General features: G+C 36.5%; 2 protein-coding genes across 9 annotated transcripts; one reads left to right on the forward strand and one right to left on the reverse strand.

The window, feature by feature from the left end:
• Nucleotides 1-1,705: 1,705 nt before the first annotated feature.
• nudt12 (nudix (nucleoside diphosphate linked moiety X)-type motif 12) lies at nt 1,706-10,382 on the reverse strand. Of its 4 annotated transcripts, XM_053624970.1 has the most exons (7): nt 9,715-10,382; nt 9,304-9,519; nt 8,444-9,006; nt 8,072-8,239; nt 7,860-7,973; nt 7,189-7,388; nt 1,706-6,597 (listed from the first exon to the last, which is right to left on the reverse strand). In XM_053624970.1, exons 2-7 carry the CDS (start codon nt 9,507-9,509, stop codon nt 6,487-6,489), a joined length of 1,362 nt encoding a protein of 453 aa, XP_053480945.1. In that variant the 5' UTR covers nt 9,510-9,519; nt 9,715-10,382; the 3' UTR covers nt 1,706-6,486. The 4 variants fall into 4 exon arrangements, with proteins under 4 accessions (XP_053480945.1, XP_053480946.1, XP_053480948.1 ...); XM_053624971.1 differs by lacking the exon at nt 9,715-10,382 and having other exon boundaries at nt 9,304-9,707; XM_053624973.1 differs by lacking the exon at nt 9,715-10,382 and having other exon boundaries at nt 8,444-8,725; nt 9,304-9,366.
• A 142-nt stretch (nt 10,383-10,524) lies between these two features.
• Nucleotides 10,525-16,848, forward strand: LOC128607799 (GRAM domain-containing protein 2B). Of its 5 annotated transcripts, none has more exons than XM_053624975.1 (14): nt 10,525-10,764; nt 11,297-11,416; nt 12,070-12,189; nt 12,363-12,450; nt 12,597-12,666; nt 12,844-12,947; nt 13,353-13,448; nt 13,527-13,598; nt 13,714-13,788; nt 13,882-13,996; nt 14,234-14,312; nt 14,436-14,540; nt 14,628-14,709; nt 14,831-16,848. In XM_053624975.1, exons 2-14 carry the CDS (start codon nt 11,307-11,309, stop codon nt 14,870-14,872), a joined length of 1,158 nt encoding a protein of 385 aa, XP_053480950.1. In that variant the 5' UTR covers nt 10,525-10,764; nt 11,297-11,306; the 3' UTR covers nt 14,873-16,848. The 5 variants fall into 5 exon arrangements, 4 of the variants coding, with proteins under 4 accessions (XP_053480950.1, XP_053480952.1, XP_053480951.1 ...); XM_053624977.1 differs by having other exon boundaries at nt 10,527-10,764; nt 11,390-11,416; XM_053624974.1 differs by lacking the exon at nt 10,525-10,764 and having other exon boundaries at nt 10,819-11,416.
• The last annotated feature ends 221 nt before the right edge of the window (nt 16,849-17,069 follow it).

Consider the following 17,069-nt stretch of genomic DNA (forward strand, 5'->3'; position numbering starts at 1 on the left):
CTAAACATATTGTCTTTAAATCTTGTTCAATTGGATTCAAGTCAGGTGATTGACTGGGCCATTCTAATGCCTTGATTTTTTTCTCTGAAACCAATTGAGAGTTTCCTTTGCTGTATGCTTTGGATCATTGTCCTGCTGGAAGGTCCACCCACGTCTCATCTTCATCATCCTGGTGGATGGCAGCAGATTCTTCTCAAGACTCTCCCAGTAAAGGGCTCCATTCATCATTCCTTCAATTATATGAAGTCTGTCAGTACCATGCAATGAAAAACAGCCCCACACCATGATGCTTCCACCTTCAAACTTCACTGTTGGTTTAGTGTTTTTAGGGTGATGTGCATTGCCATTTCTTCTCCAAACATGGTGTGTAGTATGACAACCAAAAAGCTCAATTTTGCTCTCGTCTGACCAGACTAGACTCTCCCAGTGTTTCATAGGCTTGTCCAAATGAGTTGTAGCAAACTTTAAACAAGTTTTGACATGCCTTTTCTTTAGTAATGGAGTCTTGCGGGGTGAGCGTGCATAGAGGCCATGGCGGTGGAGTGCATTGCCTATTGTTTTCTCTGTGACGATGGTATCTGCTGCCCCCAAGTGTTTCTGGAGCTCTTTCCAAGTGGTCCTGGGCTCTTGGGCTACTCTTCTGAATCATTGGTCAATAATCTTGCAGGGAGCTCCTGTGCGTGGCCGGTTGATGACGGAGTGATGTTGCTTCCAATTGCGGATAATGGCCCCAGTGGTGCTTACTGGAGGATTCAGAAGTTTTGAAATATGTCTGTATCTGATTCCATCAATATGTTTCGTAACAATAAGGGTGCGAAGGTCTTGGGAGAGCTCTTTGCTTTTACCCATCATGAGATGTTTCTTGTGTGACACCTTGGTAATGAACAGCCTTTTTATAGACCATCAAATTACTAACCCAGCTGATATTAATTTGAACAGATAGTAGGTATAATTACTTTCTAACTACTTACGGATTTCAGCTGATTCCTTGTTTTGGAGAACTGCTTTTTCTTAGCGTGTTTAATACTTTTTTCTTGTCTCATTCTACTTTATTCCACACAACTTCATTTATAGACTTTAATGTTTTGATTTCTTTATCCTGAGTTAATACTGATGTCTGGTGAAAATTTCATGTGAATAACCTCATTGGAAATATATTTACTGAAAAAAATGTTGGCACATTCAATACTTATTTCCCCCACTGTGTGTGTAAAAAAATATATATATATATATATATTACCAACTATATAATTTTTTAAAGATTATTAACAAACAACATACTATTCATACTGATCTACCCTTCCGGTAAAAAGTTTAGGCACACACATTATTATTTTCCCCACATTTTAGAATAATAATAAAGTCATTAAAACTCTGGAATAATACAAATGAAACTATGGGAATTAGGTTGTGATAAAAAAATCCAAAATAAATCAAAATAATTTAGTATTTTAGCATCTTCAAAGTAGACACCCCTTTTTGCCTAGAATGTATTCTTGGCATTTTCTCAACTAATTTCTTGAGGAATCCCCCTGAGATCCAACAGTATTTTTAAACAGTATTAAAGGAGTTCCTATTTATGCTGGACACTTATTGGCTACTTTTCGGAATATTTCGCTCCAAGTCACCCGTTTTTAAAAAAATATATTTTAGTTTATAATATAAAATTAAAATAAAATGTTAGTTTTCTAATGAAAGAAATTAATATGTTGGCACAATTACATTTTTGGCTACAACAGCGATTTCAAACATTTAATCATACACATTTAGATCAAAAGATTTTTAAGATCATGAGAAACATTCAAGTGTATCCAAAAATGACTGGTAGTGTACATAATGTTGTAGGACATTCATACTTCTTGTTAATACTTATAACAGCTACAAATGGTCACTCTTCTTACAGAACAAAAATTCTTTCATAAATAACAAAAAAAAAGTTACTATAGAAACAATGGCATATTAATGATTTCTACAACAGTGCTGTTGAGTTCTCAAATCTGAATGGTCAGAAGGTGCTGATTAATTTTCTACAAAAACAAGACAAAAGTGCCAGCTGCAAGGCAAATGACAAGTTTATGACTTGTTTCACAAGTTCCACAACATTAAATGTAAATATAAAACAATTTAAAATGTATGATGTGTCATTCTTTAATAAATAAAAAATAATAATCACTGGCAAATTGGTGTGTTATAAAATGAATAAAAACACTTTTGATGTGCTGTTATTGGAAAACAATCAACTCCAGGGTGGTAACAGCCCTCCGTTTCACATAAGGCTGCATCAGACCATACCTATAACATCACTTACAGTCATGTTTTATTCCATTCTTAAAAGTGTATGTTGTAAATGTCTCAAATAAACACACAATTTTTTCAACTTCTTTCATGATTTACTTTTACACATCACATGATTTTATTACACAGTATAGCGTGACATTACAAATATTTATATCCACTTGAAAAAAATATTTAAAGTTGAAAATAATTGAAACAACATGGTGAAGATTTCTTTATCTTGACTTTAGAAGGATATGTAACCATGTCTCTATGACTGAATGGAGAGTGGTTACATTGGGAAATAGTGACGTATTCCCATTTTCCCATATTTGTGGCCAAAGGCCATTAGCAAAGTTGACCTCATATTGAACCCATGGTAGCCTATAAAAGGTCCTCGCTACATCAGCCCCATCCTCCAGCCATTCTGGTCACCCAAAGGGACCAGGTGGCCTGGTGGTACTGCACTCAAAACTTGCAGATCCACAGTTGCATACATAAACTTCTGTTCTACTACCGTTCATTCCAGAGCACCAGAGTTTCCTTCTGAGTGACACTTATCTTAGTGCTGCCCAGAAAGGAGACATGCTGTGCATCAAATGGTATTTAATGGAAGAAGGTACGTCTTGACCTGTGTTCAAGTATGCCTGTGCAATCACATTATTTACCCAATAGGTTAAGCTTTAGACAGCAGAGCCAAACAGAGTTCAGTGTCCTGCCGAGTATGTTGTCTGTGAAGAACAAAAAAAAAGCGTTTTCCAATTATTGGACGTTTTCAAACCGGGATAGGCGTTTTTTGTTGTTTTTTTAACCGCTTTACCTGATTTGTTAAATAACCCAAACCCTGGTTGATGGTTGAACAACGCCTATCCAGTCTGATGATGCCCACTGATTGGAAAATGTCCATTTATGTTCCACAGAGACCTATACTTGGACCTGCCAGCTAGAACTGCCAAAATATAGGGTCACCCTGGTTATACCAGTTATGAGGGACAATACCGGTATGAAATTTTATACTGGTTTATAGGGGGAAACAATATGAATGAAACTTACTTAATAATAACAGTTCCTATATCAATATCCTAAAAAATAGAACAGCCTTAAATAATGTATAGTCGCCTAATGAAGAGTTTGCAACTCATGATAAATTTAATTAAATGAACGCATTGAAAGTTATTTACTGATGCAGCATAGCACACACACTGACAGAAGACATTACATTTAACTGACAGGAACAACTGTGCGAGGTCAGAGGGGCAGCACAAAAGTAAAATATTGAAAACAAGGATGGAGCCATCTGCAGAAATTGCACGAAAAACATTTCAGTGAGAGGAGGGAACACGTCAAATTTATTTGCACACCTTCGCACTCATCACTCATAGGTGAAACAGCTAAGGTGAGAGGTGATAAAACACCAACATTAAGCATGTAACAACCCACAATTACCCCATAGCACCATCTAGCGTCCAACCAGGGCTAATACCGGTATTACAGGTTTGAACTAGGGATATCGTACAGGTGTGAAAATTATGATATCATGGCAAGTCTACTGCCAGCTTGCTGTCACTTTCACATACCACTTAAAAGCCCTCACAGGACATAGGACTAGGTTTGGCACATTCTCACATGCAGTATAATAATGACAGGTGTATTATTATAATGCAACATCAACACTTTTGGCAGGAATGCTGGGTTAACCCATAACATAATAGGTTTCATCTGGCTGTAATGAAAAAGCTAACTTTGCCAAAAACACTGTGGTGTTTTGCACCACAGTGAGAAAGCATTTAATTTGCCTGCACATCTCAGGTAGATGGAGCATACACACTCACTAGGGTGTGTGTGTGACCCTTTTGTGAACATTTTAGTATGCTGGAGTTGCTTGCAGGGCCCAAACACATAATTGTTCATACTATGCTTTGATACAGTGTCCCATTCATCTGGGACAGTGTTTCCAGTCTGATGGGTAGAGGGTAAAGCAGGCCTGTCAGTAACAAGTAGAATCATGGCCTGTTCAGCCTGAATGTAGCAACACTGGTTGCTAAGACTGTTGGACGCACTGCAGTGCCTCCTGTTGTCGACATTATCTCTTCAAGGGTCATATTAGAGATAGAACTTTTACTGGACAGTTTACATGCTTTTTAAACTAGTGTATTAGCTCTCATATTCTGCAACTGCAGCCACAATACATGCCCTATTATCACAATTCAAGTTCAGTTTGCATTAAAATGGACATACAGTCATATGAAAAAATATGTGCACTCCATGAAATATGGGCAAGCAAACATTTGATCATCTCTGAAACAGTGCCTATTAATGAAATTGAAGTACAGAAAAAAATGAGCTTTTTCAATAATTTATTCAGCAGAAATATCAATAGATGTGATATTTTTCTGTGGAAAAAGTAAGTACACCCTTGGCCTCAGAAGCTAGTATTGCCCCCTTTAGCAGAAATAACTTCTTGTAGCTGTTTTGCATAATTGTCCACCAGGCTTGCTGGAATTTTTGACCACTCTTCCATGCAATATTCTTTCAGTTGCAAGATGTTTGCAGTTTTCTTGCATGTACTGCCCACTTCAAATCTCCCCCACAACTTTCAATGTGATTCAAATCCAGGCTTTGTCTAGGCCATTCCATAACCTTCCAGCAAAATGAACACCAGTCACTAGATATAAGAGAGGTATAATTAAGACAGGTGCACACCCTAATTAGGTTCCAATCTTGAGCACCTGATTAATATTATATGGATTTGAAGGTGTGATGTAGGGGTATACTTACTTATTCCATGTGACTGATCTGTTTTTGTTAATTTAAATTGTGAAAATTACTACAAAATGTCAATTTTGTGTGTTATTCGATAGAGTGTATCAACTTTATTAATAGACACCATTTCAAAGAGGATCAAATGTTTGTTTGTCCAAATATGTAAAAAAAAAAAAAAAAAAAAAAAAAAAAAAAAAACACACACAATTTCCATGGGGTGTACTTATTTTTTCCACACGACTGTAAGTGCTTATTAATGAAATCAGTACATTGTGGAACAACCCAATAATTTGCTTGAATGTATGTACCACATAATGGATTAGGCATTTGCTCAGCTGTGTCTGGCAGAGGATCAATCTTTAGATTTGCCAAGGCAGGCTTAATACCAATTTGTAGCATGTTCACGATCACTCCTGTGCTGTACTCCTTCATTACATTATGATCTTCAGACAATGGTGGGCTAGCAGCACTCACCTTCAAGAGAATGAGATACAGCCACTGAAAATACACCTCGGCACTCTGTGCAAGGTAGCTGTACTGAGCTCTCCTTTTCACTTCATCACTGCTCTCTTGCATTTTGGTAGTGAAGACACTTGCACTTCCTCTTCAGCTATGTCTTCTACCTCTTTATGTTCTTGCTGGGGCAACTTGGCCAAGGAGCTTATCTTTCTCATTTTAGAAGATTGGACTTAGCAAGAAATAAACCGACAAGAGCCCTATACTCAAGTATTTTCAATTATCCTGGTCAATCATCTGGTCCTGGGCTGTCATAGGTGGACCTGCTTGCACATCCCAGGGAACTTGCTGGCAGGGACGAATATCCATGCCAGACAGGTCTTGGGGGAGGGACTAGACTAAACTCAGCCCCTGGTCCTCCAGATTGGGGGTTGCACATGGGGCCAACAACTCCAGCCTGTGAAACCCACTTTGTTACAGAAACTGCAGTGAACGCATCTTCTGATATCATAACAGAACCTGATGAAGCTGGCCAGACAAGAGCCCTGTACTCAGCATCCGTCAATTCACTACCTCAACCCCTTGACAACATAAGCCTGGAAAAGAGGGCTAGGAGGATAAAGTGGGAGCTTTTCTAGGCTACCCAGACATGGACACAAGGAGACAAATTTGCTGTTGCTACTTTGCTAGAAAACAAGTAAACGGCAAATACACCACCAGCTCTAACAGGATCCACCCTGGCAGTCTGGAATGAAAAGTAGTAGAACTTCCAAGTGTAGTGATCTGTAAGATTGTTAAAATGACAGTGTGGTCACTTACATCTATTAGCAATATCACAATTTATTCATAATAATTATATTAATTTAAGAGTTTTGGTATCAGATTTTTGGTATAAGATACACTTTTGTTTCTCATCTCACTCCCTCATATCATCCAAACACATGGCAAATTATGAAAACACAATCATGCTATTACACCCTAGTAACATTCAATTCAAAGGTTTGAGTTTATACCAATCCAGTGTTTCACAAGATAATGGGCAATAGCTTGTCTTGGAGGCATGAAAAAAACTGCTTGGTTACCCTTTACAAGAGCATCTATTACCTGCAAAAATGAATGAAGATGTTTATAGGTTTGAGAAATTTATACAAAAATTCCATTGCTTGGACTAAATTCTCCAATTGACTACATGTATTGTTTTACATTGTTTAATCATCTCATTTTCATGTATGAATTGTATAGCTGTATTTTCATGAAGAGACAACCATTTTATTTTTGTTATGGTGGAAGACATCACAAACAATGTAGTAAGCAATCTATGTCCATAAATATGTTTTTTGCTTTCTAAGTGAATTCAACTGAGGTCCAGAGTTATGTTAATTTCATGAAAAAAGTAGAAACAAGATTTTAAGATAGTTGCCTATTCAATGAATAAGAGAATGGGTGTTTTAAAAAGTGGTTTATTCATTTGTATGTCCATTAAATTGCTTAACTTAGCCCACTCATTCAACCTACCCTTGGGGTAAATTGTGACAAAAGTCAAACCTTTTCCAGACTGCATATAAAGGAAAGTAATTCATTAAAATACATTATGTTGTTTTCCAAAGAGTCAGGAAAGTTTTTAAGGTAATATATATTTTGCATCTTTTTTATTGCTTTGTAAAACTGTAGAACAGAAAAAATTCAGACTCTTACCTCTTGCCTTGTGAACCAGCGAGCATCTTCAATTTCAATTTCATCAACCTTTATGTCTGTAGACGTTGCTACTGCAAAGCAACCAATCATGAGTGATGACGGCATTGGCCATGGCTGGCAGGAGACATATTGGACAGGGCCAACAGTAACTCCACTCTCTTCTAAAACCTCTCTCCTTACTGCATTTTCAATGGTCTCACCTGTTCCAACAAGCACAGTAACTAATTCATTTACAAGACAATTCAGATGTCGACAATATAACAGCCAGTATAAATTAAAGCATAGATATGCAGTTTTTCTACATAAGTGCAAACAGAGGGTTCTTCATGGTTTCTCTGTGTGGTTGCTGATTCTAACTTGCACGCACACACACACATTTACCTACATGCATGTATTTTGGGAGGTGGCAGGAAACCCTCACAGTCATGAGGAGAATATATATTGCTTCTCATTATATATATATATATATATATATATATATATATATATATATATATATATATATATATATATATAGCTTCAAACTTCCAACCTTCAAGCATTTATAATTATACTTTATACTTTTTTACTCTCACACAATTTTATAATGATCAGTTGCTTTGTTTCTTTATCTCTTAATGAATCTTACATTTTCTGTAAAGAGCAAATTTCTTACAGTAGTTTTTGTCTACCTGGTTCTATGAACCCAGCAAGACATGAAAACATTCCTGGAGGAAATGCCTTCTTTCTTCCTAGTAGGCACTTATTCCCATCTGGGTGAAGGATCAGCATGATCACAACAGGATCTGTAGTATAAGGAGCCCATAAATCTGGTGATTAAATTCACTGGTAAATCGAATCATGATTTCTGACAGATAGCAGAAACAACTATGAGGTTAATTACCAACTCTAGGGTAACAGGTATTGTGGATTCCGTGAAGACTCCTGCAGCCCTCTGTCAAGCAGGTTCTTTTGTAACCTCCTTCATCCACTTTGGTCTTACCACCACAGGTTGGGCAAAAACTGTACCAGCTGTGCCATGCAAGGACAGACCTGGCTTGTGCAACAATACCTGTGCATATAAAAAAATAATAAAGAACAAAATTAAATTATTTGTGGATAAGAAGCAAAGTTAGTAGATGGGATTCATGCCTTTGGAACTAGAATTTTATTCAGAAGTTACTGATTATCCTTAAACATTATATAAAAAGTATAAATATATAAAACACTAAATAAACACACTGCTTTCTTAGACCTAATGAAATGGATGTCCCACCTGCTTCATCTTCATTTAGCATTAGGAGCCTTGGCATTGGCCCTGAAAGGAAGAAGCTGTCTGAACCTGTGAACTTAAGACTTTCTGTTGGATTCTTCTTGGTATTTAGAGCAAACCATGCAATCAGTCCATCTTCCTTTGATAATGGTGAAGAAGGTGAACATTCCTGCTTTTCTACTCCCAGAAAAATAACCATCGTGTCACTCTGATGGAGTACCTCTTTCACAGAGTCCCTTCCAAACCTGTACAGTTTTAACTTAGGTTGAATATCCTCTGGCTGTGCTGTAACAAAAGGGTCTAAGTTATGAAACACAATGAACACTGTTTCTGAAGAAGACTGTTTAGCTGAAAGCCATTCTGAGTCAGTCCTTTTATCACTCATTCTGTTGAGATATTCTCTACTGAAGTATGTTTCATTGTCTGTCAATTTATTGCTTGGTAGAATCCCATGATGTGCGACATCCCCACTGCTAGCTAAGAAACGGGCAATGTGTCCGTGTCCCCAGAATTTTGCTATGCCATGAGCAGTTTGGCCTGACTTATTCACCAAGTCTTTATTACACCTGTTGACAAGAAAAGTTCCTTTTAGTCAAAAAAAATTACACTTTGTTACTTGAAGGAGTTGTATCAAATCAATCAGTTTAAAATCCACTTTATATTTTTTTTTATTCAGCACTTTTATTCAAACAGTGAAAAAGACTAAAATCCTGACACATTGAAGAGCAGGTGTGGTTTAGGGTCGTGTTCATGGGCCTAATACAGCGTCTCTGGTAATGTTGAGACTACACACTACCTTCATGTCACTAGCAAACATGTCATTAACACCTAAGATGTATGTAAACACTCATAAAATAACTTACCCATTTAAAAGTAACGCTTTTACCACATCAAAGTGTCCGTTTCTTGCAGCCAACATTAAGGCTGTCCATCCTTGTCTCCCACTTTCATTGAGCAGTTGACTGGAGTGAGAGATCATAGTAGAAACTTTGGCCAAGTCACCTCTGGAAGCACAATCCAGGAACTGTTCAACCATCTCATCCTTAGCACTCATCTGAACACTTGTCATATCTTAAGTACTGAAATTAAAAAATGACGTCATTGTGACACACAGAAATGGATGAATTAACTGTCCGTTTAAATGAAAAAACAAAACAAAACAAAACAACAACAAAAAAACAGCAACAACACCTATATATCTAGCTTCTAGCACTCAAAAAAAAAATTTTTTAACCCCCACTGCTTTTAAGTACATATTGGAAATTATTACTTACTTTTTACAGTCAGGTGGTAATATGTGACGTTAGAGCTTTCGGTTAGCAGAATTCTGACTAGGCTAAGTGGGTCTCTGGGTATAATATAACACGTTTAAAATTATTTGCGTTTTCAAATGTTTTAAACTTAAGCTTTCAAACCTGACACCAAGGGCACAGAGAAAGCACTAGGCTATATGCTTGCAGACGTAGGGTAGGAGTAAATAATTAACATTCTTCTTCCAAAGTGGTGCCCTGCTCCCTATTCCCTAAACTGCATTACGGTGTTATTTACCCTCGAAGGTTTATCGTTTGGACTCTAACCTATTATAGTGCATTGTGGAATTTCAGGAATTCACCAGATATCCCCCACAGTGTTTTTATGCGTGAATCTAAATTGAAAAAACTCCCCCAATAGTGCACTACCTAGTGAATAGGGTATGATTTCAGACATATGTACAACAAGGTCGGCCGCCGCATGTTAATGACGACAACATCACGTGACACAGTAACCCCGTTTCTTGGTTCAAACGCGCACTCTAGTGGTTGGAGTAGCCTATACAGTTTATTTCACCAGTATGGATTCCAGGTAGAAAGAAAAGAAAAAGAGCATTTCTACTTAATGTGTTATTGTCAAAGCAACCATCAAAAACACCAGGAAAAAGACAGTAGTCAAACTTTTGCAATAAACTCAATATCATTGTTGCTTGTACAAAAAGAAAACAAAAACATTAGGAAACAAATAGATTAGGCAATGTGAAAAAAAGACTTGAAATAAGCCTAATTTATTGTTATTTAATACTGCCTTGTGAATTTGGAACTGTGATTAAATGCTGTTGCAAGATGCAAGATTCTGGCCATGCTGTTTGGGTGGGAGGGATGGTATACTCTCTCTTCCCTAACAGATTAACTAATCATGGGCATGGATATGCGGAAGAGGGCGGACAGCACTTTCCTCTGAGTTAGTCACTGTCTAAATACGTATGGACCCGACTGTACAGTCTGTTATGGTGAAGAAAGTCATCACACAGAAAGTCACGTCTGTGCCCTGCCCTGTCTCAGTACTTTCAGGTAAAGCTTTTTGTTTATAGTTATCATAATGTAATGTTCCACAACATTAAATGTAAGTGTAAACAGATTAAAAAGTATGAGCGTATTCATTAATAAATAAAAAAAATCATAATTGTTGGCAAATTGCTTTGGTATAAGACGGACAAAACAATTCAGAATGTGATGTTATAGGAAACTCCAAATCGGTAATGGCCCCCTGCTTCTCATCATGTTATATTCTTTACGTATTATAAGTACTGTATATACTGTATGTCATGTATTTTATATGATAGAGGCCTATATTACTCGAGACATTGCTTGTTCTCTACATGTACCCTCCATGTACTAATGTACCTGCAGAGAATTTTATAACCTGACAAGTATTTGCAGAATTGTAACCTTTACCCACAGCAGCCACATCAGTGTTTGTAGTTTTAGAGAGGCAAACAAATCACTTATTAACTGACCGTGTTTGGGTCAGAGACCTCCCCACTGACTAAAATCTGAGAACACAGATGACTCTTTGCAAATCAAGGGAGAACAATCATTTCAGACTTTTGGAGATGGAAAAACCTTTTAGCTGTGATGACTTGGTCCTCAGAAGCAGGACCAATGCAGTCAGACTAACATGTTCTGTTTTACCCAGTCAACAGGATGAGCATGTGTTACAATGGTAAGTTCATATAATGTGCTCACTTTTATATCCCTGTGTTCTTATAGATGTATTATAATGCAAAATTAATCAATTTCACAAGGCAAAGCTAACAAAACAATTAAAAACAAATCCAGTATGCAAAGGTCTTGTTGTAAAAAGATATCTTGTAGCTGCATTCAAAAAGCACAAATATCAGTCCAGACCATTGTATTTGTTTCTTGAAGCTGAGCAAATTTGAAATGGGGAGCAGATACTACAAGACCTACAAGTGCTAAATTTGTTAAAAGGTGCCGTTGGGCATCCTGCCCCCCACGCCCCCCCCCCCCCATATAATTTGAAAAATAAAAATTTTAATCATATGCACAGATACTTTTTAATGCAGCTGTCACTTTTCCATTTTCAAACATAATTTTGTTATGTTTATATAATCCATCCATCCATCCATCCATTTTCTATACTACTTATCCTACTGGGTCACAGGGAGCCTGAAGCCTATCCCAGAGAGCATAGGGCACAAGGCAGGGTACACCTTGGACAGGGTGCCAATCCAACGCAGGACACAAATTAATATTTTATATTTAAAATTTTTATCCCTTTTTTTTTTTAATCATGCATATCTTTGCATGCTTAATGCAGAGTTAAAATTTGTGGTGTTTTCTTTACCTTGTTAGTCATAATAATGAAAATGGAAGAGAGGAAAACTCAAGGAAAATAATAAAAGCAAATGTGCCCATATCAATGGACACTCAATCTGAAATCTTGGAAAGAAGAGGAAAACCAACACTAATTAGGTAAAGGCTGTATGGCTACATGATTATTTCTGTAAGAAAAATGTCATTATTCTCATCTAATGCAGCTCATATTGGTTATGTGTAACATTTTGCAAAACCTTATATATCATGGCTTGTAATAACTCATAAACAGTTATTTGCTCTGTATCCTTTTTTTGTTGTTGTTGTTGCAGGTCCAAAACATTTGATGCCTCATTACTGTCACATGTCCAAAGTGACACTGAGTCAAAGACTGAAAGGAAAAAGCAACAGTGCTGCCATGTAAGTGACTGTGTGTATAAATGACGGTGACATTTTTTAAAAGTTCATTTTGATTAATTATATTCAACAACCAGGTTTATACACTCATCAAATAAATTTTGTTGGTTCATGGTGTTCAGATCAAATATTTCCATCTGATGTTTCAGTTTCCTCGGATAAATAACCAGTACCACAAAATTTTCAAAGACATTAGTGAGAATGAGCTGCTGAAACAAAGTAAGCAAACATTATTAACATTGTTAGTTTATTAAAGGCAATTGTAGATGGATACAAATTAAAAGACTTGCTGCATTTTCATGTCTTCTGTGTTATTCAGACCCTTTTCAGCTCTTGTAAATGTCTATTTTTAAACTGGTAAAGTTATTCAGTGTCTATCATGTATTGTGTCCATAGGTTACACGTGTGCGTTGCAGAAAGATATTCTTTACCAAGGGAGACTTTTTGTGTCTGATAACTGGATCTGTTTCCACTCCAAAGTCTTTGGTAAAGACACCAAGGTATTCAAATAGCATTTACAGATAACTAAATGTAACAATTTTAAACCCAATGTTAAGGTTTTTTTTATGCATACAGTGCTTCAGTACTTGTGCACAATATTGATTTTGTTGTATAATGTGTTTCCCTTTTACACATTTTTGAAAATATTTTTTGTCTTAATATTTTCAGGTATTTTTGTGTAGTTTGACATGTCTTATATTTTATATTGTCCTTTTGATTTGGACATTGCGAGTGTGGGCTTATTTATATTGTAGAACTATTTTATTTTACAGTTATTAAACATTGTTTTTGTCCATTGGATGACCTTGCTGTTCAATAAACAAAATCTATTTTGTTAAATATAAACAAAGTTTATTTATGTTCAGTTTTATAATTAACCTAACTCAATTCATTACATGTTCCAGATTGCCATTCCAGTTATATCTGTATCAGTAATAAAGAAAACTAAAACTGCCATCTTAGTACCAAATGCATTGATTATTGCTACAGCACAAGAAAGGGTAAGTTTGATTTCATTTGAGTGGTAAACAGTTAGTAAGCAAACAGTTAGTAATGAAGACAGTTTAATGGTTTTACAGTATGTTTTCGTGTCGTTCCTGTCCCGGGACACAACATACAAGATTTTGATGTCAGTGTGCTCCCATTTGGATGTGAGTGCCTGACACAGTATAGTTTTTAAAAAAAATCTAGTCCCTACATTTAACATATTGCTAATTACTATAATCAGGGTAATGGCTAACACCTCATGTGTTTATTTTGTCACAGGACAAGTGTCTGGGAAACAGTCTTATTCATTCCTCTGCAGATGGCAATTACACAGCACCTTCCACACTTCCCATGGTAACTAAGTACTTTTTTTTTCTAGAGGTCTTAAATTTCACTCTGTATTTGTCAAATTTAATATCACACACATCATGCTTTTGGAACTGGCAGAATTTCTCTGCAGATCTGTCAGATTTGGATGGTCCAGTGGTTCAAAGGAGACAAGAAATGGGATATAGCAGTAGCTCAGACTCTCCACATTCACCAGAGTATGAGAAAATGCCAGGTTTGTTTATTTCCTCGAGTCTATTTAAAATTATATTGATGGAAATTCTACTTTGTGAAACTTTTTACATGAAGAGTACCCTAAAACAGTTTCAAGTTTTCTTAATGTGTTAAAATAAATATCAGAAACTCATATACAGCAAGAGAAATAATGTTTTTTGTTGTTGTTATCTAACAACATTAGACCAATAGACAAAAAGCAATGATTTGCTGAAATGTATTTTTGTCCATCCTTAAGAGCACAAATGGAATGTTTATGACAGTAAAATATGGAGACCTAGCTTGCTTAATGTTCTTCTGAAGGTGTACCTATTTATGTGAGTCATTTATCTTATTATTCCTAGCTTCTGCTTCATTCAGTTAAAGGCAAATACCTAAAGTTGAAAAATATATAAAATTGACAAAAAAGTTACATTTTTGCTTTTGGTTTGCTCATACAGAATCTGCATTTTAATTTTGTCTTCGTGTTACATGGCTTTCAAGATTATGTCTTTGGAAAAGAAATTGCATTCTCTAGCCTCTATGGCTGAATTTACTCATAATGGGTAAGATAAATGCATCAATGCCCAGTTCTTTTATTATGATGAAATAAAAGATTCTTGATCAGTTTGGATGATATTTGTCAATTTTAGAGATGATTACAACAGCATAAACTCTGAGGATATTTCTACGATCTACTCTGCTGTGTCCATTAACCTTATGAAGCTGGAAAAGGTACTTACTGGGACTACTGAAAAAAGAGAGATTGCTTCTCCAGGAACTTCATGGCATACCAAACTTTTGAGGCTGAAAATGTAACCTTTGCTAATAAATGTGCTATTTCTTTGCTCTACAGATTCAGAGAGGCCTACAGAGACTATTGGATAAAACCCAGTGATGTTAGATCATTCCTCAGACCTCAGTCACCACAAGGTGCTGAGATCTTTATAGGGTGTACCATTTATTGTTATTGCAAGTCTTTGGACAAGATGGGATTATAGAGCATGGGAAGTGTTTCCTGGACATAATAAAAGCACAAAAATAAAGGTACTTTATACTGCTAACAAGCCCTGGATGTCACTCTCGGAATACCACCCAAGTGGTAATTTTGTTTGTTTGTTTTCCCTTTGTAATATTATTCTGTCTCTTAAAAGCATGGCAGAAGGGTGATAAAATTGTGTACTTCCACAAAAATGGTTTGTAAGATTTTAGTTGAAACCAGGACAATATTGTTTTGTCCTTGCATCTAGACCAAAGTGGGTTTGAAAATACCACTGCACCATCAAATGATCTCACATCTTGCTGAACTGCTCCAACCATGTCAGTGCAGGCTCTGACAATGGGAACTGGGTGGGGAAAAAGGCATTCTGGAGCTATACCACTAATATATGCTTGGCCTTGCTAGTAACTTGTTATGGTAAACTGGTAGCTATATGAAAATCTGTAGATGCCACATTGAAATACATTAGTGCATATATTAGGGCCAGATTCATTTATAATGCATTGTAAATCTATGGAGTAATGCTAATCCTTTACAGACCACATTTCAACAACTGCATAATCCTGTAGGTTCATTCTGTATAACATCAAGAAAATCAGACCCTATCTCACCAAACAGACTACACAGCTACTAGTCCAGGCTTTTGTCATCTCATAACTGGACTGATGCAACACACTATTCTCAGGCCTCCCAGCCAGCTCCATCAAACCCTTCAGATGATTCAGAAAGCAACAACACGCCTCGTCTTCAACCAGACCAAAAGAACTCATATAACACCCCTCTTCATCTACCTCCACTTGCTTCCAGTAGCCACCCGTATCAAATTCAAGGCCTTGATGCTCATGTACAAGACCTTGTCTGGAACAGCTCCCCCCTACCTCAATACTCTCGAGGCTTACGTTCCCTCACACAATCTGCGATCAATCAATGACCGACGCTTAGTAGTCCCTACTCAACCTGGCTCAAGGTCCTTTTCTAGAACCTTCAAACTAACCGTCCCTCAGTGGTGGAATGAACTTCCAACCTCAATCCGGACTGCAGAATCTGTCACTATTTTCAAAAAACAGCTAAAGACCCACCTCTTCCAAGAACACTTAATTAACCCCTAAAATGCCAACCCCCACATTATTTAAAAAAAAAAAAAAAAAAAAAAAACTTACTCTGACTCTTACACCTTGACTCTGCACACTTTGCTTCTTTATAACTCAATTATAAATTTTGCTTGGTAGCACTACTTGTATTGTTCTCCACTTGATATATCACTTTGCTTGTATTTCCTCATTTGAATAAAAGTGTCTTCTAAATGAATATGTACCTTAAATGTAAATGTAAATGTAATCTACCTTGAAAAAATTGCATGTAACTTGTTTTTCTGTTCAACCAATTTTCACAAAATTTCCTTTGTTAAAGATATCACATATTTTTGTATTATATCACACATTATGTAAATGTAAATATACCTGCTGTGTCAATATGCTGATTGCATCACGCCTACATAGGTGTCACACTACATCTTCCGGAACACAACAAATGGCTGCAACAAACTACAACTTCCAGCATACACAGACTCTGCCACATTCACTGTCACCGTCCTTCTATCACACACACCTGAACCACACCATAAATACACACACAACTACTCAGTTCATTGTGAGGTATACACTCTGTGTCTTTGTTACTAGTCATTGCAAAGCCTTTGGATATTGATATTCTGGGTTTTGATCCTGTATTGGGATTTTCTGTTTTTTGATTTTTGCCTTGCCTTGTTCATGCTGTTAGCTATTCACCTTATCATTGCCTGTTTCCTGTTCTTTTTTGTGCCTCATGATTTGGAGCTGTTTGGGAGCTTTCTAAATAAAACTGTTTATACCTGCTCTTGCATCCATCCCTGCTGCCTGACAGATAAAGTCTAATTCCTGGAAACTCAAAGCAATAAAGTAGTTTGTAGGCTTAACGTATGCTTGGACAGAAATGACCATAAATAAGAAGAAGACATGCTAATCTTGAGCAAGCATTTTATGGCTGTTGTCACATTTAAATCTACTACACTTATTAATCTAATAATAATAGCCAAGTAATAATAAATAGTAATTCA

The sequence above is a fragment of the Ictalurus furcatus genome, chromosome 5, assembly GCF_023375685.1.
Source record: "Ictalurus furcatus strain D&B chromosome 5, Billie_1.0, whole genome shotgun sequence".
NCBI lineage: Eukaryota > Metazoa > Chordata > Actinopteri > Siluriformes > Ictaluridae > Ictalurus > Ictalurus furcatus.